The following is a 16,389-nucleotide window of genomic DNA, read 5'->3' as shown; positions in this document are numbered from 1 at the left end:
CCTGATGAGAGAGCCGGAAAGAGGACTGTCTTTTTTTTTTTTTCTTTCCTGACAATGGATACTGTATTAGGAGGCTGGAATATTTATTAGCTCAGGCTCATAGCAATCCTGTGATATATTAACATCCTTGTTTTACAGCAGAGAGAACTGAAGCAGTGAAAAACCAATAAGGGTAATGGTAACACTTATTACCATTACAGCACTTACTGTGTGCCGGTCACAGTGCTTTATGTTTAGTATCTCTTTTAAACTTTCAACAATCCGAGGAGAGAGTCACGATTAGTAGCCTCAATTTTCAGATGAGGAAACGGAGTCCCCAGAAGGTTAAGACTTGCCCAAGACTAGTAAGCCTTGAACCTGAGCACTATTTCCTTTCCACTATCCTGGCTGTGTCCTGGAAAAATAATGTGATCAGGGCCTGGCACTTCATGGAAGCACCTGATCATGTCCCTCTGGAGGCAGCAGTCCTGAGTGTCCTGTGTTCTACATACTTAGGTGAATCTGTTTTCCCCACCCATGGGCATCCGTGGGCATGGCATGGCACTCCTGCTGAGGGTTGCTGCCTGCCCCTATTCCCACACCAGGGCCTTTGGGGCCCCAGGAAGCCATGGGGTCTGACTCATACCTTACCCCCGAGTCCTGCCTGTGACTTGGGCCCCGGATGTCCTGGGTTGGGTTGGCCGACCTGATTTGAACACCTCAGAATTGTAAGAGGTTGGCTATTGGCCTCCCTTTCTGGGTTCTCCTGGGTACTGTTTTACTCTCACACTCACTGTGATTTAACCACAGCAGTCTGCTTTTTCCCCTATTCAACATGGCAAGTTTATTCTTGCTTGAGGCCTTTGTGGATATTGTTGCTTCTGCCTGGAACACCTTTCCCCAGCTCTTTCCACGCTGGTTCTTCCTTATCTATCAAGTCTCAGCTCAAATGTCACCTTCTCAGAGGGGCCTTCCCTGACCTTTCTATGCAAAGTAACTCATTTTTTCACTTTCTGTCATATTACTATTATATATATATTTAATACACTCATCATGCCTTGAAATGACCGTGCTTATTTGCAAATGAGAACGTGTGTGTAGAGATACTGTATGTGTCTGGGAAACAGTAATTTTTAGAGTTTGCTTGTTTGTTGTCTTTCTCTTTTCCTGGAGTGGAAGGGTGGGAGCAACGACCTCTTTAGTCTTCACATGTGCATTCCTGTCACTAGATAAGAGTGTCTGGGATAAGACTGCTGGGTTTGTTCAAAGGATGAGTAGAGTAGAAGAAACAAGAATAATGGTGCATTTCACAGATAAGAAAATTGAGACCTAGAGATGGGAAGGCCCTTGTCCCAGAGAATTAGTGGCAGAGTTTTAGTGGCAGAGAGCCAGAAGTTGCTTCCCAAGACATTATTTTTTCCTCCAGATAGTCAGCAAACAGGTCCTGACAGTCCTCTGGCGTGGTGCTGTGTGGAGTGGCATGATGCTTATGGTTCTCCATCCTCCAGGAACATGTTGTGGACTGGGCAGAAATGTGCCCTGAGTGCTAGCTGGAAGGCATAGTGTCCCAGCAGTTGCCTGGCACTGAGTCTGAGTGGGGTGTGATGCAATCTGGGGGGTGCCAGGTGGTCAGGGGGCTTCTGTAGGGCAGTGACTTCAAGGCCAGGCCCAACCAAGATGATGAGGTACAGAGCTCCTTCTGGAACTTAGGAAACTGGGCAGAGGATTTGGCGTAAGGCTCTCCTGGGTTGGGGGAGCTGACCAGCTAGGCTAGGAAAAACCCTAAAGTCTTGACTGCCAGGCAGAGAAGTGTCAGTTTTTCCCCGCTCCGTCGGCAGCACTGGGAAGTGATCAGAGAAGTTGGTTGGTAAACCTGAGCATGCATCAGAATCCCCTGGGTGGCTTGTTAGACAGACTGCAGGGCCGCATCCCCAGAGCGGCTCAGCCAGCTGGTGGCAGCGATGCTGGGGCTGCCAGACCAGCTGCTCTTTGAGAACCCGCGATGTGGCGTGCCTGATTTAGAGTTAGCACACCTGGACGGGGGCTGCGCCTGCTTCCTCATCTGTAAGATTCTGTAAGTGCTGCCTCCAGAGGGGTGCACATGAATGAGACAGTGCTTGTCAAGCACTCAGCGCAGGGCTGGCATGGGGCTGGCACAGTGTAAGTGATCCGTCGCTGCCAGCTGCTTAACATCAGTCTTACTAACAATGCTGATCTTGAGGATGTTGAAGGGATTTCAGGAGGAGGTGATGGGGAAGGTCAGATGTTCCAGGCTTCAGCATAACTTGCCCTTCATCCTCTGCCACCTCTGGACCATGCTGTGTCCTTTCTGGATGGATCGTCCTTTGTGGTATCTCGGACGTCCTTCCATCCCTCTTTGGAACAGTGGAAGTATATACGTGGGAGGGCTGCAGAGGACATCTGGCCCAAATTTCCTCAACAGCACCCAGCACCCCACAGGTGATGAGCCAGCCTCCCCTGGTCCCCACCACAGCGTCAGGGAGTGCTCTGTGGCGGCCCCTTCCAGTGCTGTTACAGGTGGCTCGCTGCGGTGGGCCCACCTCCTCTCTTGCCCCCTTTTTTCCCCTCTGCTCATGGCTCACTTGACCCCTTGGAGGGAGGGAGGAAGGAAGGAGAGGGAGGACAATAGGAGGTATGGTAGAAAGAGTGGACAGCTGGCCAACAGAGGATCCAGGTTTCCTCACCTCTCTGTCTCCACTGTCCCCTGCAGCCTTGGGCGAGTCTCCCTCCCTTGGCCGGCTTTGGTGCCCAGCTGGAGAATGAGGGAATTGCACTGACAGATGTCTCAAGGCCGTCTCTTCCAGAAAACTGTAGCCCGGTGACTGGGCTGCCTTCTCTGGCCCTGGCGGTTTCTGAGTTCTGCTGGGCCAGGCCTTTCTCTGCCCCCACCTCCTGGCTTCTTGCTGCTGCCCCTCTGCCTGCCCCTCCTTTATCCTACTCCTCTTTGGAGAGTGTCAGCAGCTCCATGAAGCGTTGCCAGAAGGAAGATACAGCCACCACGGCCTGGCCGCTGGCAGGAAGTTTTTATCTGCACCCGCCCTGTGACCAGCTCAGGACAGTCAGCCACTCTTCTGATAGGAACGGATGACTGGGCTGAGAAGCGGTGGCTCTTTGTCCAGGGGCCATCCCCAGGCAGCGCTGAGCTCTTGTCTCCCCAGGGACCTCACCCTGGGGCTGTTCCTTCTGTCCTTGAGCACCTGCTGGTGGACAGGCCGGTGGCCCAGGCAGGGGTGTGTGTGGGCGGTGGGGGCAGTCGGGGAGGGCTGGGGATGCTACGGGAGTCATGTCACCAAGGCGTCCTACTCAGCGGTCAGAGCTGGTATTTTTAGGGCGGGCGTGGGGGTGTCCCATTAGTCAGGGGCCCTTGGTTTGGTCTCCACCCACAGTGGAGGAGGCTTACACCACTCTCAGCTAGCTGGCAGACCATGATTCTGGTCAGCTTCATCTCTGTGGTCTGAGGAACCCTGGTCTTGCCACAGCCCCACTTCTGCCTCTGGGATACAGCACCCCCCGCACCCCAATCCTAATCTCTGGGAAGAGGAACAGGAGTCTAAGGATGGCAGCTTTGACTTTTAGACAATGCAAAGGAATCTTTAGACACAGAGGGTAACATGCAGACACTTGGGAGAGCCACCATTCAGCTTAAGAAATAACCTATTTTCTGTTCAGTTGAAATTTCTCCCTGATCATCTCCTTCCCCACTCTTCCAGAAGTAACAAGGGTTCTAAATTTAGAGTTTATTCTCTTGTATTTCTCTACAGTTTTATGGATATTATAAATATATATATCCCTAAACAGTATGTAATATTGTTTTATATGTTTTAAGATGTTACTTAAATGTTTCGAACTGTGTTCTTCTGTAGCCTGCTTGTTTTGCTTGTTATGTTTGAGAATTTCATCCCTGTTTGGATCTCTGGTTCTGGCCTATTTGTTTTTCACAGCTGTATAGTATTAATAGAGGCTTCCCTAGTGGCTCAGTGGTAAAGAATCTGCCTGTCAAACAGGAGATGTGGATTTGATCCCTGGGTCGGGAAGATACCCAGGAGAAGGAAATGGCAACCCACTCCAGCATTCTTGCCTGAAAAGTCTCATGGACAGAGGAGCCTGGAAGACTAGAGTCCATGGGGTCACAAAGAGTCAGACATGACTTACTGACTAAACAGCATAGTATTAACATTTGCTGGTATGGAACGGCCCCAATGTCTTTATTCATTTTCTTCTTCATTAGCTTATTTCCAGTCTTCACTGTTAAAACAGGACGTCTATGGCTTTTATCTGGTTGGTAGTCCCTGGAAGCTGTTCTCTTCCTAGCCATTATGGCTCCTGTTGGGTTAGCGCTTCAAGGTCTACAGGGAGTTCTGCGGTTTCTAGTTGGTCCTCATAGCATTTCCTTGGGGAGAGGAAACCAGGAAAGTGAGGTCTGCTCAGGGTCACTTGGTGAGGGAGCAGAACCACAATCTGAACCCTGGTTTCACAGAAACCCTCTTTTCACCATATTTGGTATGAGGGGAATTCTCAAAAGTTGTCATCTTCCCCCATGGAGAAGGGCTGGAGAAAGCCTTTGTTGGAAGCAGCTTTGGGCATTTTAGGCACAAGTACACAGGGGGACAGTTGAGTCTCCCTTCCCTTTAGGCCCAGGGTTGGCCTAGTGCCCTTTGACCCTATAGCTGGTAGGCGAGGGGCTCCTCCTGGGTCAGCTGTGCCAGCTACTGGGTTGGGGGGTGGGTGGGTGGGTAAGCCAGGCTTCTAGGCACGGAGTAGGTGCACCAGTGGATCCCAGGAGCTGTGAGGAGGCAAAGGCTAGCAGGCTGGAGTTGCTTGGGCTGCCTTCTCAGCCCTTCTTAGGGGGCTGTTGGCAGTGGTGAGTCCAGGCTGGGGACTGATGATCAAGTGGGGGGCATTCTGCTTGGTCCTTGGGAACTGGGCCACCTTGAGCCCAGCTCTGCACCTGTCTGGACTCAGCTTCCTCTCCAGCAAAGCAGGTGTAGTAAGGCCCCATGTGAGGGCCCACGGGCAGTGGACAGAAAGCCTCACCTTTGCTCCCACACCAGAGTCTTGCTTTTCTTCCCACCTTTGTTGCCTCAGACCCAGCCTTGACCTTCCTGAAGCTAGATCCTTTCTGGAAGGTTCCACATTGAAACAATCTACAGTTGCCAACTCTCCATCTGCCAAATTCCTTGACTAGAAAACTCAACCCTGGACTTTACCTCTTGATTTTTTTTTTAAACATTCTGTTAGCTGCTTTATTAAGTCTTTATATGATAACTAGTCATCTACATTTTTTTTTTTCTCTATTAATTTCACTTTGGTCAAATATTTCCCAGAATGAAATTAGAGGACAGGAATTTCCTGCATATATGTAAATTATTTATCATGAAACAATGTACATCACAGACTGTTAGAATTGAAAAAGACCATAGAAATATTGATTTTACTAATGAGTAAGTTCTTTGGTTCAGGTGATGAAGTCCCTCCTGAGTTGTGAACTAGTCCCTATAGCCTGTCTGTACATAGGAAGGAGATTCATAATAAGGAGGCTCTCATCCCTGCCCTCGGCCAACCAGCCTCATTTGGTGCTGGAACAATAGCCCTTCCTTATTGTTCTGACTTTGTCAAGCAACTTAAAAACAAAGTCAACTCTCCCTTTAAATGAGTTACAAAATAACATGTGTTCATTGGAGGAAAAAAACTCCAAAAACTCAAGGGAAGCTAAAGGTATAAAGTAGAAAATGAAAGTTGTCTTTTTTTCTCTTTCTTCTCTTCTGCCTGTTTTTTAAAATCAATTTTAAAAATAGAACAGGCTAGATTACCCTTGTAAAGAGTTAAAAAAATCTAAGCTTTAAAATAAAAGTTTCCTTTGATTCCAATCCCCTAGCCCAAGTCCTTCTCTAGAGCTGACTACTAGCAGCGGTTTGGTGTGTATCTTTCCAGACCTTTTCTTATGCATATGTAAGATTTTATAGTATATGTATATGTTTATGCACACATACAGGGCTTCCCTTGGTGGCTCACATGGTGAAACTCTCTGGCTGCAATGCAGGAGACCTGATTTTGATCCCTGGGTGGGGAAGATCCCCCGGAGTAGCTACCCACTCCATTATTCTTGCCTGGGAAATCCCATAGACAGAGGATCCTGGCGGGCTACAGTCCATGGGTTTGCAAAGAGTCGGACATGACTGAGCAACTAACACTAACACACATACACACACACATACACACTCACACATATAGTTGTGTGTGTATAAATGCATGTAACAGGATAAATAATATTTTATTATACATCAATACTTTGCTTTTTGCCTTAACAGTATTTTATGGGCACCTTTCTGTCATTGCAAAGCAGTCTGCCCATTCTTTTTGATGTCTGTGTACTATTCCATTGAATGAATGCACCACAGTTTATTAAACTAGTCCCCTCTTGACGAACATTCAGGACATTTTTGCTATTACAAACCTTTTGTCAGTGTACATCTTTGTCCAGTCTCTGTGTACAGTGATACAGAGATTTCTAGCTTCTTAAATAGGTGGTCACTGAATGAGTTACCTCTGGCTCTTTAAATAATTGAAACTTCCTCAAGCATACTTTTTTACAAGATAACTTTCATCTCAGCCATACGAACCTGATTTTTTTTAAATTAATTTTTATTGAAGTATAGTTGCTTTACCAAGCCTGATTGTTGACATAATTGCAAACGGACATTCTTTACCGTGGGTGACCCAGGTATAAGAAAAGCAAATGTCTACACAGCTACATCAGTAGAAACATAATACCTAAAAGAGTGGAGATGAAAGTTCCTCTGTTTGGTCAGGCAAGCCACATCTGGAGTGTTGTCCATTTTCAAGGTCAGCTACAGATAGGGTGGGAGTGGAGGGAGCTGGGTGGGGAGGGGTCCGGAAGCCTGTCCCTGCGGAGAACAGTGCAGGGAACAAGGGCTGGTCTGCTTTTAACGTGCTGCAGGTTCCAAATCTGCTCAGGGCTGAGATGGAGAAGAGGGGCATCTTGTTCCTTATTCTCAGGGACCCCAGAGGGCACAGCAGGGGCAGTGGAAAGCAGAACTGGGAGCAGCTTCACTGCAGTTAGTGCTGGCTGCCCGGGGGTGCTCCTTGGGGGGAAAGTTGGTCTGGGTCACTAAAGATGGTCAACCAGAGTCCCCTGACTCTCCTGGGGACTGGATGAGCGTGGGTCTGAATCTCCCCTGAGCTTCCTTTCAACCTGAGACTCTAAGCCCTGGTGACTGCTGGCAGTCAATTGCAGACACCTGATCTCACACAGAGTTAGTGACACATAGAGGCAGCGGCCGGGAGCCGGGGCATGTTCCAGGTCATGGGGCAGCAGGACTGGTGCCTCGCCCTGAGCTTCAGCCTGTGCCTCTCCGTCAGTGCCGGCCAGTGGAAAGGGCACTGGTGTTGGAGTCTGATAGAATGAGGCTGGATTCTTTGTTCTGCCACTAACCAGCTGTGTTTCCTCAGGCATATGACTTAACTTGTCTGAGTCTGCCTCCTCATCTGAAAAATAGAGATGATGCCATCCAGTCAAGAGGATTGGTTTCCTTGCTGGAAAATAGCAATAAGAATTTTCATCTCTGTGTGGTAAGAAAATGAGGGAATACTGTGCATAATGACGAGCGCAGTGCCTGGCATATGGGAGCACAGAGCTGTCGGGGCCTATCCCAGCTTTAGTTAGAGGCTCCTTGGTCCTCTTATGCAGAGTTGTCAGCCAACTAATGGCCCGGTCCTCCCCACTGTGCCTAGGCTGGTAGTGTAGACCTTGGATCTTGGAGGCTAAGTAGGGACAGTGGGGCTGTCTCTGTGGGTGAGTCAGTGGATGAGAGGGGGGAGGAAGGACATGGGAGATGCCAGCTGTGCTTGAGAGACATGGCACTCAGGCTGACCTGGAGCCTGGATGCAGACCAGGGAGGAGGGCAGGACCCGGGGAAGGGCTGCAGATATCATCCGGGGGTTTCCAGCTGCTCCTGGGAAGGCGACACACCCCTGAGAGCACTGCAGGAGGGTCTGTGAAGCAGGACATCCACTTGGGCGTTGGGAGGGATGGGAGCTAGGGTGCGTGTGTGTGCGTGCTCAGTCATGCCCTACTCTTTGCAACCCCATGGGCTGTAACCCATCAGGCTCCTCTGTCCATGGGATTTTCCAGGCAAGAATACTGAAATGGGTTGCCGTTTCCTACTCCAGGGATCGTCCTGACCCAGGGATTTGAATCCCTGTCTCCTGCATCTCCTGCATTGACAGGTGGATTCTTTACCACAGAACTTCCTGGGAAGCTTCTGAGCTGGGGAGAGTAGCCTTTTCAAGATCAGAAGATTTTAGAAACGGATGGCAATATATTGCAAGTTCTGAAATGTTAGAACTAGAAGAGGTCTTAAAAATTGTCTAGTCTGCCTCCTTATATTGTATTATTGCTATTGTCAACAACTGCTCCTTTTAGAAAACTGAGGCCAGGTGATGGAAGATGTTTGCCATGGTGTATCTAGACTAGAGGGTTTCCCTGGTGGGTCAGTGGTAAAGAATCTGCCTGCCAGTGCAGGAGACGTGGGTTCGATCCCTGGGTCGGGAAGATCCCTTGGAGGAGGAAATGACAACCCACTCCAGTATTCTTGCCTGGGAAATCCCATGGACAGAGTAGCCTGGCGGGCTATAGTCCATGGGTTCACAAAGAGTCAGACATGACTTAGCAACTACAACAACAACCTCCACTAGATCCCATGATTCCTGAGCCCCGCCCATTCCTCATATTACACTCCGTGCCTGCAGCCTCTTTCTTACTGAATTGTTTGGAAGGACTGATTAAATCCTTGGCTTCTCACTAGTGAGATGCAGGGGTGCACTTCTTGGGTACACACCATCTAAAGTAGGTGCCGTGTCTCTGCTGACAGTCATCAAGAGGACTCAGCCCGCTCTTTGATGGATGGACCTGGAGCCACAGTTTCCCTGATTGTGAAATGGGTGGAGTGGTCTGGAGGTCATCATGAAGTGTGGAAGTGGGAAGATTTTTGTTTTAGTTGCAAGGTGTTTCATAATGCCTCACTTCCCGTCAGCCCTTGGGGGACTTGCAGGATATTCCCATTTACCATTGAGGAAATTGAGGCTCAGATGATTCCTGATCTTTTGTGAACGTGGCCTTGGTCCAAGGGCTTCTCTTAGCTTCAGTTTCACCAGCTGTGGTATTGTCCCAGTGTTCCTGCTTACAGTTATTTGCAATTCACAAGAACTAAGTAGATGCCACAACCCATCAGCTGAGCAGTTAGGGGCTGCCTCAGCCTTTTAGTAAGAACCTACTAAGTGCCAGGTACTTTATGAGTTATGATAATTATTATCATTTAGGAAATCTTATTATAAAATGAATACATTTCTTTATTAAATAAGTCAAATAATCAGGAAATAAGTAAGAACTCCCTTCCAATTGTACACATATTGTTTCATTAAGTTTCTTTAATCTGACGTCCGTGGATTCTGTTATTTTTTCTGTTTTGCAGATGAGGTGAGGGGCTGGTGAGGGGCTGGTCAGTGTCACCCAGCCTGTAGGGGTGGGCAAAGCGGGGACCAGGGCGAGGCCCTGGGGCAGCATGTGAGAAGGGTTCCGGCTAAGGATCTCATCGTGCACTTGGGCTCCCCGTTCTTTGTTGCACCCCGCATGCCCCATCTGCTTTCGTCTCTGATCCTGCCCTGTCGGGACCCTTTTTTCCTGATCTGGGGCTGTACTATCTGGTGCGTGTGTGCTGGGTCCCCTCCTCTTTCTTGCCTTGTGGCTGACTCCCAGAGTTTGGGTCTCCATGGATCCTTAGGCCAGCATGAAGATATCACTCAGTTTCTGTCTAGTCCAGGCTCCTCCCTCTGTGCCTATGAGGGAGTTGAGGTGCACAGAATGGACAGCTTGCCTGTGGCCGTCAGAGTGTGCAGTAGAGTAGATGCCAGGACTTCCGACTTTCTGTCCTTGCCTTCTTTCTGGAGACCCTTCCCTTCGCCACACTGTCACCCCCACCCACCAGCATCCCTGCAGCCCCTGCCGTTCCCTGGGGAGGTTGCTGCTGGCCGCTGTGTCCTCCCAGTTCCCAGTGCCAGAGATCTACTCAGGCTGTCCTCCCTGGGCTAGCAAGAACTTCACTTCCCCCAGAGCCGCAGGGTCTGGCTGGCCTCAGGATGCAGCCAGTGCCCAGTGGCATTAGATCAGGCTAAGCTGCCAAGTGGGCCTTAGTTTCCTCACCTGTGGGACAGATGTCAGTGCTGCCTCCTTCCCATGGCTCTCTTGACAATCTAGTGGAAAAACATGCTTGAGAAATCATAGCGATTTTGCAAATGTTACTAAACAAATTCATATCATTTGGGGACCCTGGGAGCCCCTACTCCTGGCACCAGCACACAGCTAATTGAAAGACAGCCTCTGATGGACTGAAGTGTCTCAGCGCAGAAGCTGGAATGAAAACTTCATTTTGAACCTAAGCTTTTTCAACCTTTGCCTTGGGTGGAGGTTGCGATTTGGGCCCGTGCCCCACCACCTCTCCTCCCCACCCCCCACCCCGACTCCTTCCCATCTTCCCCATCCCCACCCTCCGACCCCCACTCACCCCTCCCTCCTCACCCCACCTCCATCCCCTCAGCTGCTGTCTCCTTCTCCTCTTCTGACTCCTTCAGTTTCAATAGCATCATCTCCATCTCTACACTCTGTGGTCACTGCTTGACCAGCCATCTGTCTGGGCCCTTTTCTGCCCCCCAAACCAGGCCATTCTGGTTCCAGTGGGCACCCCCAGGTTTTTCGGGGTGGGCTGTGGGGACCCCACCCCCCAGCCTTGAACCAGGATCTTGTTTTGGAAGAAGGTCTGAGCTGCCTATGTCTTTACCCCCAGCTGTTTCTGTTTTTGCACGGTGAGTTGGTGTCTCCTGCTGGTGGGTCACCTGATCTGTAGCTGCTAGACCCAGGCCCAGGTGGACACAGAGTCCATGCTGACTTGGCAAGAACCGGGAGAGGGGGATCTGCAGTGCAGTGAGTGAGTGCAGGAGCAGAAATGGAGATGGGGCAGAGGCAGACTGGAGAGAGAGCAGGGCCCTTCCAGCTCCATCCTGACGTTGTGTGTGACCTTGGTCTTCATGCTCCGGAGCCTGACTGCTGCCCTCACACCCTGAGTGAGGGTCAGATGAGCTCATGTCCCGGGATGCCTAGGCGCTGAGCTCCAGTACTGCCCCAAGCGAGGCATGGGGGGTGGGGTCAGCACCTCCTTTCCCCTGTCTACACCCATCCCTCGGTCTGTGATGGAGGGAAATGTCCCGTCAGCGTGGGAGACAGGATGATGACGCAGGCCCTCATTCCAGGAGCCTTGGGGCGCCTGGTAATGGACTTGGCCTCGTTGTCCTTGGAAATTCCTATCCAGCTCTGTCATCCTGGGACTAAGTCCCCTCTCTAGGAAAGATCTCAGAACCACACAGACCAGGAGGAGAATTCCCATCTGCCCGGAAGTCATCCTGAAACTGCTGCTGACCATCTGGGCATGAGGTCAGTGGGATGTGGAAATTCCCTGTTCCCCTCTTTGTGTTTCTTGCCTCCAGAAGTCCAAGCTGTCCTTTGGGTAGCTCTTCTGGTCTCCAGAGAAGACTTTCTCACAGTAGGCTATTTGCTCTGGGCTCCCTCTTCCTGCAGCTTGTACTCTCCCCCTGCCCCCAGTTCTGCCCACCCAGGCTGGAGTCGAGAGAATAGCCTGCCTGCCCCTCAGCTGCTTCCCCTGAGCCCCCTTCCCTGGAGGCTTCCCAGTGCTGAGGGAGAGCATGCATGGTTTGGAGAATGTGAAGGTGGGATTTCAATTCCTGGGTCCTGCCTCCTGCTCTGTTGCTTGGTGTTACATCTGGGCATCTCTGAGGGAGCTTGGCTGTGCCAGGCTTGATCCAAAAGTGTATGGCTGTCCCGGTGTCCCTGGTCAGTGATCACAGTTAGGCTCTCAGGATGTTTGCACATGGCTTCTCAGGAGGCAAGTGTGGGATCAAGGGCTCCTCTGGTCCTTTCAGTCTCTCTGCTCTGATTAGAGATTTACTGGGGCTCTGTTCTGGACCACGCTGACGATACCTTGGTAGACCAGATGGACTTGGTGGCTGCTCTCCTGAAGCTTTGAATCTATTGGGCAAGCCAAGTGTGGAGCAAAAATATTCCCAAATTATCACATATTGTCAACTGTGAGTTCCATGTAGGGTGAGTGTGGAGTGGTGAGCAGGAACCCAGACACCTGCTGTCACTTATCACCAGAGGTGCTTAGGGTTCCTTGCAGGTCACGAGCTCCCCATCTGTGGACTCCATTCAGCTGTCAGTCACCTCTCACTTTCCAAGTGCCAGGCCTGCCCTGGCACCACTGATGAGGAGAGCATGCTCCTGCCTCCAGGAGATTTTCAGTCAGATACATAAAGACTTACCCCAGTCATACATATTCCATTCTGGGCGTAAGGGCTTGCTGGAGAGGCTCACAGGAGAAAGGGGAGCACAGAGGTAGGAACCCCCCCGCAACATCTACCAACATTTGGAGCTCCTTGCTACATGCCAGTCACTGTGCCAGGAGCCTCACCCACACTGTCTTCTAATTAATTCAGTGAGCACTTCAGAGCTTTCTTTGCTCTGCTGTGTAATGTTGATCTTTTGAGTTAAAAATAAGTCCCCCGTGAGGTGGTGACTTCTGTGTTGGGTGTGTGGTCAGCTGTCCTGTGCCTCTGGGGCTCCGTGGGGTGTCGGTGGCTCACAAGTGTGAGTTTCTCTTGTCTGTCAGTCTTTGGGGGACGGGGGTCCCACTCACCAGAACTTTGTTTTTCTTTCTGGCTCATGGCATCCCAGGGTAATGGGGACCCTGTGGCCTAAATCCTTGTTATCTCTTGTGCTATAGGGCAAGGGAAACAGCCCAGAGTGGCTGGATAGGTAGCTCCATGTTATCTTGCAAACAGGCTTGAACTTGCCTGTTGCCCCTCTGGCCTGAGTCTTGGAGGGAGCTGTGTGAGAATAGCAGGTGGTCAACTCAGCTTTCTTAGGTGGACCTGGATCTGCATCTTGCCTCACTTGCTGGCTGTGTAATCCTGGCTGAGTTTTCTAACCTCACTGAGCCTCCATTATAAAGTGAGGATAATACTATATATTTTGGGACCATTGTACAGTTTAGCTGAGATAATGCAGCTGAAGGATTTAATGCAGTGCCTGGCAAGTAGGTTAATAAATGAGCTGTTATTATTAGTCTCTTTTTTTGTACTCTTTTCTTTTAGTAAAGCACTTGTGGGTGCTCAAAGGATCTTTTGAGGATCATTTTGGCCTTTGGGGTGGTGATCTTGGGAGGGGGGTCTTGGGGCTCCAGGTCCTTCTGGAGCCCCTGGTGGTGGAAACCTTTGGAGCTCTTCTGTGGTTGGTAAGCTCTTTGTAAGGCTGGAGGCTGAATCAGTTTTTCAGCCTCAGGGCCTTTGCACTTACCAGTCTCTCTGCCTGAAATAATATTCCCCCAGATATCTGCATGGCTAGTTCCCTCACCTCCTTCAGGTGAGCCCTGAAGGCGAGCACTCATTCCCTGTGAGCCCTTTCCTGACACCTTCATTTAAAATTAAGGCCCTACCTCATACTTCCTGCTTAATTTCTGTCTGTAGATATTTCCATTACCCCTAATACTGTGCTCATCTCTCTCATTGTCTGTCTTCTTCCACCACTACCATGTAAGCTCCAAAAGGATTTTTTTTTTTTGGTCTCTTTTGTTTGCTGATAATTACCTAGCACCTAGACTAGCATCCAGCACAGAACAGATGCTCAATCAATAATTGTTGAGTGAATGAATGCAAGAAAGAAGCTTCTCTACTGTCACAGAAGTCAGATTCCTGAAATCACTTTGCAGAGAGGTTTCAGATGAAGTAAAGCCAGTGAAATCGAACAGAGCAGTGCAGAGCCCTTGCTGCACAAGCAGGTGGTACTCTGATGGAAAATCCATCTGTTCATTAGAACTGGAAGGAGGGGGGTGACAGTGTCAATTTGTATATTAAATATTAGTCAGGGGGGTTTCTTTTTCTTCTTTCTTTTAGAAAAGCTAGTGTACATATAAATGGAACTTCGGATTGGATGACTTGCTTATCCCTTTGGGCACAACATTTCACTTTAAAGATCACTGATTTAGTGTGAGACTTTCATTTCCCCTCCGCAGAGAGGGGAAGGGACTGCCCACGATCCCACAGTGAGTTAATAGCTAGACTGTTTATTCATTCGATAAGTGTTTACTGGACATTCCCATCAGAGCTAATACCCTGCTGGGCGCTGGGGATGCAGTGATTCAGGGTCCCGCTTCTTCTGGACCCCATCAGTAGGACTTGAAGCTCACGTGTTTTGACTCCCAGGCCAATGCTTTTTCTTATCCTCCACATTGCACCTCACAGTTGACTGCTGTTCCCAAGTGAACTGGGGGTGCAGTGAGGCTGCCAAAAGACACTGGTGGTGTTCTTAGGTCACCTGAATAGAGGCAGAGTACCCAGATCAAAGGAAGCGACTGTTCTGCCCTGCTGTGCCATGGGCAGACCAGCCTGTGGTGCTGTGTCCTTGTCTGGGTTCTGGGGCCTGCCTTCCAGGGCATTGATTGTCTAGGATGCTTCAGTGGCTCGGCCAGCCCCCTGACATACTGCTGTTGTCCTTCCAGCCAGGCGGGTACCACGGCAGGGGCTGAGCCAGCCTCATGGAAGGGAGAGGACCATACCGGATCTACGACCCTGGGGGCGGCGTGCCTCTGGGAGAGGCGTCCTCAGCTTTTGAGCGCCTAGTGGAGGAGAATTCCCGACTGAAGGAAAAAATGCAAGGGATAAAGATGTTAGGTAAAGCAGACCCTGCCCTCTCCCTCCAGAGCTCCGCCCTCAGCCTGCAGTGCTGACTGGCGCACGCTTCTGCCCAGGTCCCCTCTCTCCCTCCTGGCCCAGCATCGGCTCCTGCCTCACAGCTGCGTCTCTGCGCACTCCTCTAGCAAGGTGGCAGTCTTCCCAGCCCTGCGTCCCCAGCACCCCGGAACCCTGGTGACCAGACTCAGAACACTGTGAGGGACTGAGAAGGAGGTGTGGGGTGGTGGAGAGGGAGCCGGCAGGCTCAGTTGGCAGACCTGGGGAGTAGCCATGAATAGGCCGTCTACCAGAAGCACCAAAAATGGGGAGAACTGGCATCACCAGGGCAACCAGGGTCCAGCCCCCAGGTGTTAGAGCAGCGAGTCCAGCTTGGCCTGAAGCAGGGCAGGAGGAGACCCCTTGATTCCTGGCTCTCACCCAAGCTGTCACCACTGCCCAGGACCAGCCCGCTTCCCTCCACATGGCTGACCGGTCCCCGTCTGTCAGCACCCAGCTCAGATGCTGACTCTTCCTCCATGCGAGGTGTTCACTGATCTCCCCATGCAGAGGGGACCCTTTCCTCCAGATTCCTAAAGCTCTTCCTTCACCTCGCTGCCCCATTCTCTGGCCTTGGGCTTTGGGAGTTGAGTATAGCTCCCAATTTCCCAAATGCTTTCTCCCTGCTTGGCAGATCTCTCCTTGGAATGGCAGATTGGCGAAGGAGGGATGGTGTTTCCCTGTCTCTACTTATGCAAGAAGGCAAACAAGGCCCAGAGGGGTGGTGGGTGATTGATGTTATGGAAGGTCTCCTCTCTTCAGGGAGCCCCTGACTGCAGGCTGTAGGCTGTGGGTAGCCCCCCCTTGGGACCATGATGGTGGGCCTGAAAGAGCCCCTGGTCAGGTGTGGCAGGAATGGGGCAGGAAGAAGGTGCTGGAGGCCAGAAGTTTGTTCCCGATTCCCCTCTGCTCCTTTCCCTCTGGTTTCAAGGCCTCTTCCTTATCAGGCTGTTTCTGGCCGTGGGCTGGAATGATTTGTGTCCCATGGAGCCCCCGAGGTGATGCAGGGAGCGAAGGCCAGGACCTGGAGCACCAAACCCAGGCAGAATAGGCATAGGGGTCAGGGTGGAGAGCCAGCATGCTTAACTGAGTAATTTTGCTCCTCCTTCCCCCGTTGTCTCCCCAGGGGAACTTTTGGAAGAGTCCCAGATGGAAGCATCCAGGCTGCGACAGAAGGCAGAGGAGCTGGTCAAGGACAGTGAGCCACTCCCACCTCCATCTCCCCCTTTGGCCTCCTTCAGTGACCTGGCTGAGCTTGCAGGTATAGGGGGAGCCCGGACGGTCCTCTGCCCATACCCTCACTCTCTAGGCCCTTAACCGAGGAGTCCCTTCTGAGTCAGAAACCCACCTCTCCTTTGTCTATCCTTAGGCTGCAGACTGTCCTCCCAATCATGTTCTGGCTACAGCATCCCCCAGAAGGTCAGATTTGGAAAGGACCTCAAAATAATCTTGTCCAGAAATGGCTGGTGACTCAGCAGTCCTGAGACCCTGACAGACATTAGAAATGGATTGCGACAA

At 50.8% G+C, this 16,389-nt stretch overlaps 1 protein-coding gene across 9 annotated transcripts in view; it reads left to right on the top strand.

The window, feature by feature from the left end:
- Nucleotides 1-16,389, top strand: part of TNIP1 (TNFAIP3 interacting protein 1) — a 50,934-nt gene that overhangs the window by 7,157 nt on the left and 27,388 nt on the right. For 7 of the 9 annotated variants that reach the window (XM_061151758.1, XM_061151760.1, XM_061151757.1 and 4 more), the window contains exons 2-3: nucleotides 14,643-14,814; nucleotides 15,998-16,132. In XM_061151758.1, the coding sequence (XP_061007741.1) occupies nucleotides 14,679-14,814; nucleotides 15,998-16,132 (271 nt within the window). In that variant the 5' untranslated portion in view covers nucleotides 14,643-14,678. The remainder of the gene's footprint in view (nucleotides 1-14,642; nucleotides 14,815-15,997; nucleotides 16,133-16,389) is intronic. The other 2 variants (XM_061151765.1, XM_061151764.1) reach the window with 1 other exon arrangement.

Source organism: Dama dama, chromosome 9 (assembly GCF_033118175.1).
Source record: "Dama dama isolate Ldn47 chromosome 9, ASM3311817v1, whole genome shotgun sequence".
Taxonomy (NCBI): Eukaryota; Metazoa; Chordata; class Mammalia; order Artiodactyla; family Cervidae; genus Dama; species Dama dama.
This window is presented reverse-complemented; position numbering and strand designations above follow the sequence as displayed.